Here is a 10,527-nt window from a genome sequence, read left to right on the forward strand (position 1 = left end):
TTTTCCTAATATTTCTAGGTAATTGTGTACTTTTGAGGAACTTAAACATACCTGAATTTTTATCCAGCTGTGTTTGGCTCATCTTTAAGGCTGTTGTCTCCAGAAGCAGTTACTTTCAATATACTAGACTTTATTTTGGCAAATACAGTGTTACAGTTTGTTTGAGAAACATGGAGTGGTAATGTGTAAATTACCTCCTGAGTTTTTGGCAGAGACAGTGCAGCAGACAATATTGCTCAGCAATAGCGTGGGGCTGCTATGTGACCCAGTTATTTTTAGGGGACATGTGGAGGTTTCAGCGCCAGCATTGCCAGGGTAGGTCAGGGAAGGTGATCCTGCCCTCTGCTGAGCCGTGGGGAGGCCACTCTTGGAGTATTTCAGTTCTTGGCTCCTCGCTACTGCAGACATGGAGATCCTGGAGCAGGTCCAGCACAGAGCTACCGAGTTCTTTCGAGGGTCTGGAGAATCTCTCTTACAAGAACAGGCTGAGGGAGCTGGGCCCGTATAGCCTCCAGGAGCGGTGGCTGGCAGGGACCTCAGCAATGTGTAAATGTCTGAAGGGAGGTGCCAGGGCATGGAGCCAGGCTCTTCTCAGCGGTGCTGAGCAATTCAACAAGAGACAACAGGCAGAAACTGATGCTCAGGAAGTTCTGCCTGAGCTGAGGGAGAACTTCTCTGTGGGTACAGGCTGCCCAGAGAGCCTGTGGAGTCTTCCTCACTGGAGATATTCCAGACCTATCTGGAAACAATCCTGTGCTATGCGCTCTGGGGTGACCCTACTTGAACAGGGAGGCTGGACCAGATGGTTTTTTGATAAAAACCTAACGTTTGATAGTTTTTGTCAGCAGTTTGTCTCTTTCTAGAAATGTACGTGGATGACACGAGCTGGGTTCCTGCCTGCCCTGCGGAGCTGCGAGCGCCGGCAGCCGGAGCGGTGCCGGCGGCCCTCAGGCCCTGGGGACTACAGCTCCCGGCGTGCGCCGCGGGGCCGGGCGGGAGCGGCCCGGAGCTGCTCGGGCCGCGGCAATGCCGGTGTGGCTGCGGGAGCACAGCTGGCGCCAGAGCCTGACCGCCGTGTACCTCTCGCTGCCCCTGCGCGGCGCCCGGGCCACCGCCGCCAGCATCTTCTGCAGCGAGCAGTACCTGAAGGTGGGAGCCGCTCGCCTCACGGGCCTCCTGCCGCGGGGTGACTCCGGAACCCTGCTCAGCGTGCCGTGCACCATGGCAACCCTTCAAATGCAGAGCCCTTTATCTTTTATCATCTCCCTCTGCCTGCTGCGGGCTGTTAAACGCCCGTCCTGCGGCAGATCATGGCTTTAGCACTTGCTCATTCCCTACTAATGCTCTTCCCATTCAACAGGTGCCGCTGCCTTTACTCTCATACATGGGCTGAATTTATACACTTGCTTATACTGTGGATAATCCTAAATTTGAAATCTACGGCTTCTGTTGCAGTGCTGAAGAGCAGACTTTTCAATCTCATTAATTAAATATTAATTACCTTGTGACGGCCCCCCCTTAATGGGAAGGAAGCACCTTCTCTGGGCTTCTATAAACCTCCACAGTGAATACAAAGCAAATTAGTTCTGTCAAAAGTATCTGTCTCTTGAGGTTTACTGTATGCTTGTGCTCTTCTTTGAATATGTGAGAGTGAATTGAAAATAGTAAATATTAGCACAGATTATGTTTTTGTAGGTAAGCATCCCTCCCTTTTTGTTTGAAGCCGTTTTATATGCGCCTATTGATGACAAAAACAGCACAGCAAAGATTGGAAATGGAAACATTTTCTTCACTTTGTATAAAAAAGAACCGGCCATGTGGGATTCCCTAACTCTAGCAAATGGTAAGTTTTCTACTCAGAAAACTAGATTCTGTGTAAGGAAACCATACTGAGAAATTTCTGCTAGTAGATATCTGCTCTGTTCGGCCTTGTTCATTATTAAAAATAGAAAGTATGTGAGAACAAAGAATATCTACTAGTTCTGGTGTGTGTGAAATAAAACAATATTTCTTGTGCAACGTTTTTGTGTTTAAAACATTTTGTGTTTAAGTAAATCTTAATTTTTCTCTTTTAGAGATGGGCTTGGTAGACCCTGGTTTGTTGAATTGTAATTGTGTTGTATTTTGCCAAAGTAGCAGAAGAAATAATTTTCATTAACATGTTATATACCAATAGAACATCAGGCCTCAGTGACTAAGATAGTTTATTTTTTTAAGGTGACAAGGAGAAACTACAACATCTGAGAGAGAATGCTGTTCTAGAAGCCCAAGAAAAGGCAAAAGAGGAGACAAAAGCAAAAAAAATTACAAAACAGGAAAACAAAAAATATGCTTTGGAGGCCACAATGAAGGTAGGTTTAGAAGAAGCTCTGCAAGACATTCATGTGAACAGCTACCAACTAATCTGGCAGATGCTTTGTTAAATGTATGTTAAAGAATATGAAAAGTTCCAATTTTTATTGTAGTGGTGGTGAACTTTGTTATTATTTCTCTGCATTTAAACCTATTTATTACCAAATATGAAAATGTTACTGACAAAGTGCTTACAAGTTGCCACTTTCTGTGAGTAATACTAATGAAAGCTTTTGGTGACAAGCTCAGATTTATGTCTGTTCAAAGGAGACTACAGTCATGTGGCAGAACTAGTCTTTTGTGGCCTTTGCAGGTGTTTAGTCCTTTAGCATTATGATAAAATACTGATTTAAAAAATTCTCACTTACTCTTTGTTGTATTTTATATCAGACTTGCTTTTTGTGTTTTGTGTCTTTGTTGTTATTCTACTTTTTATGTATATTTTAAGATATGTTCTTAAAATGTTTATGTATATAAAAAGTCTGGTCTCTTCACTAGTGTTCAAAGGATTTTTGTTTTTGGAGCATGCAATGAAATTTTAAGAGTGCATATGCAATATTGACCAAAAAGAACTACAGTTAGTGACTTAGTAACAATACTGTACCTCTTCTAGATATGTAATAATCTCAAAGAGGAGAAATAAGAAACAGTGTGTTCAGATCATCACATATATTTTACATTTCTGTATTTTCCAGAGATCTACATTGGAACATGGCTAGGATTTTCACTGTTTAAAACTTATTTCTGAATGTTTCTAGATTGTACCTTAGGGTTATTAGTAAAATAGTTTAAAGATGAGACCTCTAAAAGCTGATCAGAAATCTTTACTCTCACAGGCATTTTCAAGCATCTTAATTAATTCTGCTAGTATGGTCACATTATTGGTTACACTATGCTTGGGATATGGAACTGGGAAAATAATGGTAACTTTAACTTAGTCAAGTCAGTATTTTCAGATGTTCTGTATCTCTTAGGGGTCTTTTTGTTCAAATAGCTAGAGGAAGCAGAAAGAAAAAGAATTGAAGATTTAAAAGAAAAGGAGCGGCAGAAGGTCACTAAAGAGTTGGAGTTATGGAAAAACCAACAAAAAGATGGTGATAAATACAAGAGCATACAAGCAAAAGAGGAATTACATCAAGAAAAAGAGCCATTAAAAGAGAGAAAAAATGAAAAACTGAACAAAACTCGGATTCCTAATGAAGGAAGTTCTAAGACAAGACTCAGATCCACAAGAGGTTGTATAATTGAACTGTACTTTGTAATTCTTTAAAGTGTGGGTATAACTTTATTCCCAGATGTTTCTAATTCTTCACTTATCTTTGTCTCCACCATACTGAACCAGTTCTTTTAGCTCACGGTTATTTTAAAATTGTTGTTTTCAGACAATTTATTGAGCTAAAGCATATGAGTTCTTAGCTCTAGCTGAAGTCTTTGGAAATACAAGGGTGGGTTTTGTTCTAAGCTTTAGAAAAGTAAATCAGAGAGCCTTTGTGGCAGTGTAATGCAGACTTCCTGGGGGTGGGGTTTCTGTTGCCCAAAGTTACCCAACTACTGGATTTCATGGAATATTCAATCTCATTGGTGCTCTCTGTCCTGTGCCTTGGATCCATGGAGAGCCAATTCAGGGAGCTAAACCAGCAGAAGACATTGAATTGTTGTTTGCTTGATTTGATAGGTTAGTTTTAGCTCTTATTGTTGCCCTGTCCCAGCATCATACAAGCGACAGAGAGAGAGGTGTAAGAGGAGTTTAAGTTCAGTTGTGACAGATGCTGTAAAATTCCATTTCTTTACTTGCTACATTAGGAAGAAGAAGGATTGTTTGAATCTTCCCTTCAGAAGATCAGGTCTAAGGTTTTCTCAAGCAATTAGAGATTTAATTCTAGTGTGTCACATTTCTAAGGCAGGTGTACTTTGGACTTTGGTAGAAAACCAGAAAAATCTCTTACTTCATTTTTCATTTCCAGTGCTCTAACTCTTTTCATAGGTCGTGGTTCCTGTAGTATATTTTCACAGGATTTAAGGGAAGAACAGTTACCAGCTCCCCGAGCTGCTGCTACAATTAAAGTCAACTTTACACCACGAGTTTTTCCCACAGCTCTGCGAGAATCTCGTGTTGCAGAGGAGGAGGAGGTAAGGTGGGGAATTAATTATTGTGTATTCAGTCAATACAAAAATAGTGTCTGTGCCAAGGAATGTTACCTGTGCAATATCCTCATCTTCTAAGGAAGGCAGTCTTATTTAAATTAAGAGATAAAAAAGCCAATTTTATAAAAAAATTCTTTTCACCCTGTTGTGCAGATTAATAAATAACATGTTCCTTTTTTGGGAAGGGGAGAAAAGGCAGCAATATTAATTTAATTAGTTGAAGTAGAAAATTTGAAGTGTTCTAGCTCTTATATTTAGGATTCTTTCAGCTCACAGCTCTTTTGAGCTCGATTCAATGAACACAAAGTAATTTTGAAAGATCAAAACAGACAAGTAAACAAAAAATGTATTAGAGATGTGGTAACCTCACTTCTCATGGTGATAAAATATTTGGGGAAACTTTGAAGTTTTTCATATTGGACACTATCAAATATTTTCCTGTGTCTGAAATATGTGGTCAATAGAATTCTTTTGATAGGTATGAGTGAAGAGATGAAAATAAAATCCTTTTTTGGATTTGAATTTTTGCTTCAGAAATAATACTAGCACATTTTTTATTTACAGTGGCTGCATAAACAAGCAGAAGCTCGAAGAATAATAAATTCTGATTTATCTGAGCTGGAAGATTTAAAGGAAGAGGAGAAGAATCCTGATTGGTTAAAGGACAAAGGAAAGTAAGTTACATTCCACGTGAATATGCATTAAAAATGAATTTGTTTTATGGTGTTTGTCTACTGTTCAGTTTCAGTATATTCTATTTATTCTAGACAGAGTTGGTGAATGTCTAGAGTAGTCATGGTAGTTGTACTAGAGATTTTATTGACAGCTTAGGGATTAGAATCTGATAGAATGAGATACAATTGTTGAAGCTCATGATGAACAAAATAATTATAAACACATTATGTATATTTTTCTTTGAAGAAAGTTGAGGCAGTGCACTATTATACCTAAGTGGATTTAATTTCATTTGTACTTTTTTAAAGAGATTTTAAACATCTGTGTAAAATAAACTAGGGACTTTATATAAATACTGGTGTATTTATATAGCTGTGTTATAGAGAAAGCTTTGATTAGGCAATCATAATCAGATATACAAAGCTTTCAAAATTAGATCTGTGTCTACATAAATGTGTCCACTCTTACAATCCTTCCTTGCTTGCAAGCAGTGACTATTTTTGTTGTGTACCTCTAAGCTGTATTGTCAGCAGCCAGGTGCACTGAACTTCAGCTATGTTGTTCTCAGAAAAGGCTATAAAGGGCATTTCAAAGGACAAGATGCTAACACCTCAAATATTTGAAAATGAGTTAATGATATGTAGGGGGGTTTTTTTGTATTTATCCCCTTCTTTAAAGTGCATGTTTCACTTTTTTGTTGAATATTTAGCAAAATGTTTGCAATGGGAGACTACCTTGGGGCTGTAAATGCCTATAACCTTGCAGTGAGGCTGAACAATAAACTCCCCCTGCTGTACCTGAACCGTGCTGCTTGCCACCTGAAACTGAGAAATTTGCACAAAGCTATTGAAGATTCCTCCAAGGTATAAAAATCCAGGAGCTCAGGCTCTCTTGCATTAATGTGATTTGTTACTGTGCTGGTTCTGTTTTAAGCAGATCTGTAAATACATGTTAGTGCAATTCAAAGTTTTAGAATTAAAAATTGATATAATAAAGCCATGGTGAAATATTAAAATTTGATAGTGATGAATGAACTTTCAGAAATTTAAAACAAAACAACAATAAAATAAACCCTAAACCAGGCTTCCACACATCTGTGACAAATGGCCATATATTGGCCAGTATGTTTCATTACAGATAAAAATATTGTAGCAATATGTGCACTTGAAAAAGCCCATGACTTGGAGCAGAGAAAAACAAAACCAAAGTAAACTCATACATTTTCTATTGTGTTGTGATGTGCTTCATTTGGTTGGAAAGGAAAAAAAAATGGTGGTGATGAGCAGGATACCTTAAAAAACTTCTAACTAACCAAACATTTTCAAAGAAGGGCTGTATTGTCCTGATGTTTTAGCAGCTGTTATTTGTGCCACAAGAGGAATGATCTCAAATGGCACCTGAATGATGTGGGAAAATTTTCCAAGAATTATTATTTTTTTGAACTAATAAGTACTTGAGTCTTGAAACTTGGGGGTTTTTTCCTGTTTTTTTTTCCTAAAAACTAACTGCTACTAAAACACATGTTCTTTTATAGTGCTACTTTTTTCTTTTTCTTTTGATAGCATGATAGGCTATACCATGTATGGAAACAGAACACATTATTTAACTGCAATAAACATTTAACATGGCATTTGTCAGTTTTTAGCCATGGTAATGTAACTGTAGTTGGCAAACTGGGGGTGATGGATACAAATCTTAATGACTAGAGTCACAAGCCATTTATAGTTAAATTTGAATAGCTATTTTCTATTACTGTTTGAATAGTTGTTATGTTACTGTATAATAATAGTAATTAGGTGAGAGAAGTGTTCATAAATTTAAAAAAAAAAAACAAATTATGGAAAACCTACTTATAAATACTGTGGGTGTTGTCATTTGTGAAGGCTCTGGAACTGTTGACACCACCTGTTCCTGATAATGAGAACGCTCGAGTGAAAGCCCACGTGCGACGTGGAACAGCGTTTTGTCAGCTGGAATTGTACACAGAAGGTGAGGCCTTGCTTTTATGGAAACATGCACAGGAATTTATAGTGACATGCAAGTAATTCTGTTTAGCTCAGTGGGGCTGCTTCCACCTTTATGTTTTCAGGAGTGACTTTGAAGGAGGTTTATGCAATCTATGTCTTTTTGTTAGGAATATTTATACCACATTTTTTATTTTTTTGTAAATGTACTGGGTACTTGAAAAATCTTTCCAAGTTTGAGTGAATGGATTGCATTCCTAATTTAAGGAGTTTTTCCACTGAAGATATTAAAATAACCTGAAATATTTCTAAAATACTTGTGAAGTGCTTAGTAACATCTTTGTAAAATGAGGTAGGAACCCCATATTAATGAGTGAAATGATTCATCAAGTCGTGTGATTTGTGTGAAAATAACTGAATTCCCTATTCAGTTCCTCAAGAGTATCAAATCAGTTTTGCAAAGCATATTTACAAGTGAAAGCTGATAATAGAAATGGAAAAATATTAAAAATGTCAGTGTTGAAGTACTAAGCTTTGGCCATTTTTTACCTTTTTCTGCAGGCCTCGCTTGGTTATTCCCTTACAAGGTTTCATTTGCACTTTGAAACCTTATAAAAAAGACTAATGTAGGCAAGATTTTACTTTCTATACTCAAGATTTGTTTTTTTCCCCACAAGCTCTGATTTTCACAGTTCATGTCTTTTTTGTTCATATTTTCACACTGGATTATTTCCTCTCTTTTGCAGAACACTTTAGAACAGTCCCTTCATGCACACACACATATATAGGTGTGTATGTACATGAATGAAGAGGCTCTATTTTCATTTTTCAAAACCTGAAAATATTTATGTGGTAGAGTGTTTCCACTACAATGTTTTTTAAAATAAGATAAACAAAATATGTTTATTTACTGATAGAAGCTGAACTAATGTCATTCTGATCCCATCTTACTTAAGGACAAACCTCAGGATCAATACTTTATGTATATGACTGGGGAGTAGTTATTTCCAGTTAGTTGCTAAAGAGGATGCTTTTGCATTATTGATTGATATTCTTATTAATGTGTCTATATTAGGCCTCCAGGATTATGAAGCAGCTCTCAAGATTGATCCTAAAAATAAAATTATAGAAAAGGATGCTGAGAAGATTCGACAACTAATTCAAGGAACAATGCAAAGTTCTTAATTAAAAAAGTATAAAAAAGGAACTTTGATGCCTTTGAGGACATCAGAAGGAATCTTATTTCTCTTCAGTGTGTGTTACCTAGACATTTTTCTGCTTCACTTGGAACACTTACAAAATTGGTAAAAGATTGGATATATTATTGGAAAGTACAGTATTTTAAGCATGATTAGATATATTTTCTATAATTTTGATACAAAGTTGTTGTATTTTTGCTTTTTGTTAGCATTCTTTGTTACTCTGACAATCTGAAACCCTGGACTTGAAGTGGCTCCTTTTTGTTAAGTGTTCATTCTGAACTGGGGCCATTTCAATTACACTTCTTTGAGTAGCAGTTTTAGCAGACTTCTGAATTTTCTGCATCAGTCTCTTTCCTGAATACCATTTATGACTGATTTCTGTCTTTATAATAAAGTATTTATCATGCAGATATATATTATTGTGTGCAAATTTTACAGTGTTGTATCAGGGAGAAGGTGGCAGGCATTGTTTCCAGCTGTTTTACTTGGAGCCTTGAGAGGAGTGCTGAGGTGAGTCAGAAATGTCTGGTACAGAAAACTGCTGCATTGCCCTGCAAGGGGCTGAGAACACTTCTTATAACAGCTGGAAGGAGGGCAGGGCAGCAGTTTGAGCGCCTCTATTGGCTGTAGTGCTGTACTTACAGATATTGCTGTTTGAGCTATACTTACAGATATTGCTGTTTTCTTTTAATAATTACTGAGGGAAAGTGAGGGCTAAGGAGCAGAGACAGTAGAACAACAGGAGAAAGATCATCTTAGTCAGCCCTTCAGCTAACAGGGCAAAGCATTTCAAATTTGTCAACTGTTTTTGGTCAGAGCAAACATTGCTCAAGATGTGTATTGAAATACATGCATGGTGGAGAGTGAGGAACTTAACATTTTGACCTTATTTAGTAAACTGTGGACAGTGGTAATTTGACTCATAATGACTATGGAAGACAGTAAAATTTGAGATTGATGTAAATTTCTGCATTAGTGATAATCTTGAGCATAGAAAATATCTTAATATGTGTGGCAGAAATAGTTAGTATGGATAATAAAAATATAAATGAGAGTAAGAATAGAGTGAGACTCTGGGTAATATGATTTAGTTCTGACCTTTTTTCTAACATACAGGAATATGAAAAATAGAGCCCTGGAGAAATTTACAAGTGATTGTACTTCCTCACTAATGTTTACATGCAAGTATTTTAAATATTTTTATTTTTTTCCCAGTAGAGAATGAGTTATATGACAAATACTTTTTTGTCTGTTTATGGAAAGTGCTGTAGTGCTGTATTGATGAGCCTGCCACGAAACTTCTCTGAGTGGGGTACCTCCCTTAGTGCTGCTGAGCAAGCCAGTTACAACCTGCTGCTCCTCAGAGGTGCAGTGAAAGCTTTTTTCTTTGTCTCTCAGTCATGTAAGACATGTAGCTGACACTTAATTTGCTTTCTTAGATCGAACTTGACTAAGACATTGCCTTTATTAATGAGGCCTGTTGTCAATCTCCCATTTATTTTTTGTTCCAGTATCAGAGCACTGTTGGGGTCTAAACCTCTGGGATTTTGGATGATCTGCTCTGTTTGCACAGTGCCTGTTGGTGAGAAGTGCTCTAGGAACGTGGGTGGGAGTTAAGAGCTGCCTTATCCCCGGTCCGAGTGGCTCTTGGGACAGTTTCTCCTGAAGCAGCAGGGCCTGTGCTTCGAGGAATCTTTCCAAATTAGTTAATTCCCAGTCACCAGAGTTATTCCACCTGAGGCTAGAAGAATCAAAGATTTGTTGTCCATATACAGCACCTTTGGGTTTTGGTGGGTTTTTTGGTTGTTGTAGTTTTTTAGGGTTTTTTTTTTGGGGGGGGGAGGGGGAGTGGCATGTTCTGGGGTGTTTGTTTGGTTGTTTTTTTGGGGGGCGAGGCTGTGGGTGGTGGTTGTTTGTTTATTCCCTCAGTACTAGCGTTCCTGGCATGTACCGGAGCGCGTCTCCTCAGAGCTGGCTGTCGCTGAGCCCGGCTCTCCCGTGCTCGCACCGGCACAACGCTCCTCGCGCTGAAGGGGCCTCCAGCAGCCCCCGCCCGGCGCAACCGGCGCCGGGGCCGCGGGGCCCGCGCTCGGCGGCGCGGCGTTGCCATGGCGGTGCCCGGGGCGGGCCGCGGGGCGGGCCGGCCGCTGCGGTGCCGCTCCGGCCGCTGCGGTGCCCGGGCCGCTCTG

The 10,527-nt window shown here is 38.8% G+C and overlaps 1 protein-coding gene across 1 annotated transcript; it reads left to right on the forward strand.

The window, feature by feature from the left end:
- Positions 1-899: 899 nt before the first annotated feature.
- DNAAF4 (dynein axonemal assembly factor 4) lies at positions 900-8,688 on the forward strand. The gene is made up of 9 exons (XM_064722156.1): positions 900-1,149; positions 1,696-1,843; positions 2,218-2,351; positions 3,347-3,587; positions 4,337-4,482; positions 5,062-5,171; positions 5,882-6,035; positions 7,056-7,161; positions 8,212-8,688. The coding sequence occupies exons 1-9, from the start codon at positions 1,027-1,029 to the stop codon at positions 8,319-8,321; spliced, it is 1,272 nt and encodes a 423-aa protein (XP_064578226.1). The 5' UTR covers positions 900-1,026; the 3' UTR covers positions 8,322-8,688.
- Positions 8,689-10,527: the final 1,839 nt, after the last annotated feature.

Source organism: Zonotrichia leucophrys, chromosome 10, assembly GCF_028769735.1.
Source record: "Zonotrichia leucophrys gambelii isolate GWCS_2022_RI chromosome 10, RI_Zleu_2.0, whole genome shotgun sequence".
In the NCBI taxonomy this organism is placed as follows: Eukaryota; Metazoa; Chordata; class Aves; order Passeriformes; family Passerellidae; genus Zonotrichia; species Zonotrichia leucophrys.